The 4,467-nt window shown below is 66.1% G+C and overlaps 1 protein-coding gene across 1 annotated transcript; it reads right to left on the reverse strand.

Moving 5' to 3' along the window:
• Positions 1-649: 649 nt before the first annotated feature.
• METRN (meteorin, glial cell differentiation regulator) lies at positions 650-3,192 on the reverse strand. The gene is made up of 4 exons (XM_062503639.1): positions 3,107-3,192; positions 1,683-2,104; positions 1,506-1,565; positions 650-966 (listed from the first exon to the last, which is right to left on the reverse strand). Exons 1-4 carry the CDS (start codon positions 3,190-3,192, stop codon positions 650-652), a joined length of 885 nt encoding a protein of 294 aa, XP_062359623.1.
• Between the last annotated feature and the right edge of the window lie 1,275 nt (positions 3,193-4,467).

Genomic DNA, 4,467 nt, shown 5'->3' on the forward strand with positions numbered 1-4,467 from the left:
AGGGACGGGTGGCACGGTGACCTCTCCCTGCTCCCACGGCACCTTCCTCTGTCGGCACTTTGGTCCTCCCCTGGCTGTGCCAAGGACACCTCTGCTCCCCGCGCCAGCCTTCCTCCCACCTCACCACTCCCCTCGCTCCCTTCAGCCTTGCTCCTCTTCCTCGGCATCTGCCCCGCAGCTCCTGCCCATTCCAGGGCCAGGCTCACCTCTGCCTGCTCCCTCTTCCACCCCCAACCTTACAGATCCATCTCCTGGCCCTTCCACTCCCTTCTGTGCCCATCGTGTCCCTGGACCGTCCACCACGGCCACCCACCCCTGAGCCCTGCCAGGGTCTGGGGGTCCGCCAGACCCACTGTGCCCCACAGCATCCCCTGAGCATGCAGCACCCCGGTCCCCTGGGAGCCCCAACCCCACGCTGCTGCACCTCTCACCCAGGCAGCTCCCTGGACACCCTGGACAAGCACGCCCTGGGGAAATCCCTTCCCTTCCAGCAGGATTTTCCCAGAACCCCCCAGCCCGCCGGTGGGTGCTGCCACAGCCCAGCTATGTGACATGGTCCGACGTGCCACGCTCCCTCTGTGCACCGTTCCCGTGTTCCCCGGGGATACTCTCATGGTCCTGTGGGGCCGGGCTGTGCTCCCGGTGCCACTCAGTCCACAGGGAACTCACAGGGGTTCTGGCGCATGCGCTGGGCCCCTGCATAGATGCGCTGGAAGTCACGGTACCGGGGAGCGCAGCTCAGCCAGGCCTCCCCAAAGTGCAGCCACCCCGTGAACAGGAAGGTGCCGGGGCCTGGCTTGACGCCACAACGCAGTGGGGTGCGGATGCTGCCCACCGGCCGCCCCAGCCGCCCACCCGCCTGGAAAAGCGGGAATTTCTGGCGGTGGATGCGGGTGGCGCTCACCCCAATGATGGATTCCTGCAGCTCTGCATCGTTGGAGACGCTCCGGATGCTGCCGCGGATCACTGCGGGGAAAGGCAGGGAGGGGTGTCAGCACGGCACTGTGCCCAATGCACATTCCTGTCACCATTCCCATCCTCATCTCCATTTCCAATGCCATCCACATTCCCATCTCCATCCTGATTCCCCATCCCAGTCCCTGTCCCTATCCCCACCTGCATTCACCTTCCCATCCTTATCTCCATCTCCATTCCCACTCCCACTCCTGTTCCCATCCCCATCTCCATCCCAGTCCCCATCTTTTCCTCCATCTCCATTCCCATCCCGACCTCCAACCCTGTTCCCATTCCCATGCCCATTCCAATGCCCATCTCCATTCCCATCTCCACTCCCATCCCATCCCTACTCCCATTCCTGTACCCATCCCCATCCACACTCCCATTCCCGAACCCATCCCTATCCCCATCTCCATCCTATCCCCATCCCTAGGAGTGCTCTGCACAGCCCAGCCCAGCCCAGCCCAGCCCAGCCCAGCCCTGCCAGGTGTCCCAGTGCCACTCACGGGGCCATTCCCCCCTCTCTGAGCCCCGGAGGCCGTACTCACCAAAGTCACTAGTGCAAATGGCCATCAGTATCTCGGTGTCATTGCACGGCCGGCACGCACCTGCGAGGCCAAGCACAGCCTGTCACCACCCAGGGGACAACACCCCAACCCAGCCCCTCCTCACCCCTGCGGGCACCCGGCAGGGGAAGGGGAAATGAGGCAGGGTGAGGCGCTCACCTTCAGCGCTGAGGCTGGCTGCGGGCAGCGCCGGGCGGGCCAGCCAGTCCCCCCGCAGCTCGTAGCGGAAGGCGGCGATGCGGCGGCTGATGTCGGGGTGCGGGGTGGCCTGCAGGAACAGAGCCACCTTCTCCTGGGGCAGCCAGCTGAAGCAGCGGGCGCGGGGCCGGGGGGCTTCTGGCAGCAGTAGCTCCAGCACCCCCTCCCTCTCCAGGTAGAGCTGAGCCCCCCGGAAGGTCCCGGTGGGTTTGATGCAGGCAGTGACATGCGGGGGGCTCCCGCCCTTGACGGCGGCGCTGGTGGGGGGCAGGCGGGGGGCCAGGCGGAGGCGAAGGGCTCCGGTGGGGTACAGCCATTCCAGCGAGCCCTCGGCACAGTGCAGGGACAGCTGCTCCACGCTGCCAGCCTCCTGTGACAGCCCGCTGTGCGGCACAGCACCTCATCAGTCGGGACCCCCAGGTGACAGGGACCCCTAGCCCGTGTGTCTCCCAGCACAGCAGCACCCTGCACTCCCAAGCAGCCCCTCCACAGAAGGGTGCTGGATGGCCACAGGCAGGAACAGCACCAAGCCCCCAGTGATTTGGACTTGGGGCTCAACCACATAATTTTGGGATGTTTGTGTCCCCTGCACCTTTTGGGAGGAGCTAAGGGGAGAGGGGGCTCAGCAGCACAGCCCCCTTCGCACCCAGTGTGGGATCCTAAACCACCCTCAGAGTGCCCCCAACATTGGGATCACCTGTTCACACTTTGGGGATCCCCTGTGGATGCTGGGGTCCCACTTTCGCGCGGGATGCCTGGAGCCGCCTCTTTCCCGCGGCACTGGTGGGGGGACGCGCCTGGACGGCAGACCGGGGGGAGCTGGGACAGTCGGGGGGGTGCTTTGTCCCTGACAGGATGCTGGTAGCTGCGTGGCCCCCATGTCCCCCCATGCCCCCCGCGTGGGGCAGCCCCTCCTGGCGGGCCCCGGCTCTTTGTTCGCAGTCCGGCGCCTTCGGGCGATGGTTCGGGCCCTCCCGGGGGCTGGGGTCCCGCCGACCATGGGGATGGGTTTCACGGGTGGGGGAGCTCAGGAAACGGGTCCGGGAGAGGCGGGGAGCCCCGCGGGGGGACCAGCATCCCTCAAAGCGGGGGGGAGCCGCACCCAGGAGTGAGGAAACTAAGGCAGGCGCAGGTTCCTAGCATTCCACCCGTATCCTCCCCACGGATGCGGGAGGGGGTCACCCCTGAGGATGGAGGGGGGGCGGGAAGAGCAGACTCCCCCTCCCCCAGGAACCTGCCTGGATGGCGGGAGCTCCCCACGGGGCTGCGATCCGGGGACCCGCGTGTGCCACCCCCGCCCGCCCGGCGTGCAGCCCCCGGGGCCGCTGTTGCCGGTGCCGGTATTCCCGGTGCGGTGTTCCCGGTGCGGAGTTCCCGGTGCTTACCTGCCCCTCCAGCTGCACTGATCTGCCGCTCCGCCGCCGATGGCCGCCCCCAGCCCGGCCAGGCACAGCGCCCGCAGCGCCCACATGGCCGCGCCCGCGGCGGCCCCGGGCGGCCCGGCCCGGCCCTGCCCGCACCGCTGCCCGCACCGGGGCCGGGGCGGCGGGGACGGGGGAGCGCGACCGCCACCCCTCGTCGCGCCCCGAACTTTCCGCCAATGGAGGCGGAGGGGCGGGCACGGGACCCGCCCCCAAAGCCCCCTCCCCACCGCCGGGAGCACCGGCATTCACCGCAGCGGCATCCCCGGAGCCCCCCCGGGGCTTCTCCGCATCCCGCGGCATGGGGGGGGACACCGGGCGGGAACACGGCTGAGCCGGGGGACAGGACCTGGAGCAGGGCTGGGGTACCCCAGGTTACAGATCCTCCCACCGGGGATGCACCCTGATTTCTGTAGGTCCATGGCTGGTCGAAGCCGCGGCTACAGCAGCCCGGACTGGGAATATCCCAGCTGAACACACCCCAAACTGTGCACACCCCAAACTGTGTGCACCCCAACTGAGCATACCCCAAACTGTGCATACCCCAAACTGAGCGCACCCCAAACTGTGCGCACCCCAGGCTGCCGCCAGCTCTGTCTATAGACACCCCAAACATGCATAACCACGCCACAGGCGTAACTCAGGCTACAGACAGACACCCCAGACTGCACCTCTCTGGTTTATGCATTCCCTCAGAACTGTGCACCCCAAGACCTGCACACACCCAAGCCAGGTACATGCCAGGATATGCACACCTTCGGTCATGTACACCCCAAGCCATGCACATGTGGGGTTACAGGCACCCCAGGCTGGGTACACCCCAATGTCTGCACACCCCACACTGCAGCCCCCCTGGTTTACATAATCCCCCCTTCCCCAGAACTGTGTACCCCAAGAGTTACACACACCCCAGCCCTGAGTTACACACACCATGGCGTCTCTGCACCCTGAGTTCTGCACCCCAGGCTGGGTGCACCCCAATTTATGCACACCCCAAGCCTTGCACAACCCAACCCACACACACCTCAGGCTGCAGGCAACCCAGGCTGTGCACACTCCACAGTATGCACACCTCAGATTACAACCCCCTGGTTTACACCCCCCAGAACCCCAAAAGTTACATTCCCCATGATCCTTTTAAACTTTCCCCATCACGAGGAGATTCCCCCTCCCCACAGAGACACTTTTGTAACCAGTGGGGGAGCCCAGGCACGTGGCGCTGGCCCTGACACTGGGGTCACGCTCATCCGAACCCCCAGTTCCCTCCCTTCAAACCTGGGGATTTCTTTCCACACCCTCCCTTGCAGCCGCTATTGTGCCACCAC

Source organism: Cinclus cinclus, chromosome 16 (assembly GCF_963662255.1).
Source record: "Cinclus cinclus chromosome 16, bCinCin1.1, whole genome shotgun sequence".
Classification (NCBI taxonomy): domain Eukaryota; kingdom Metazoa; phylum Chordata; class Aves; order Passeriformes; family Cinclidae; genus Cinclus; species Cinclus cinclus.

What these genes read in the sequence shown, in the direction of transcription:
- METRN (XM_062503639.1), bottom strand. Translation starts at nt 3,192, where the DNA reads ATGTGGGCGCTGCGGGCGCTGTGCCTGGCCGGGCTGGGGGCGGCCATC. An exon ending in AGCCAGCCTCAGCGCTGAAG is followed by an intron (nt 1,566 to 1,682) that starts GTGAGCGCCTCA and finishes TTGGCCTCGCAG; the next exon opens with GTGCGTGCCGGCCGTGCAAT. An exon ending in CATTTGCACTAGTGACTTTG is followed by an intron (nt 967 to 1,505) that starts GTGAGTACGGCC and finishes CTTTCCCCGCAG; the next exon opens with TGATCCGCGGCAGCATCCGG.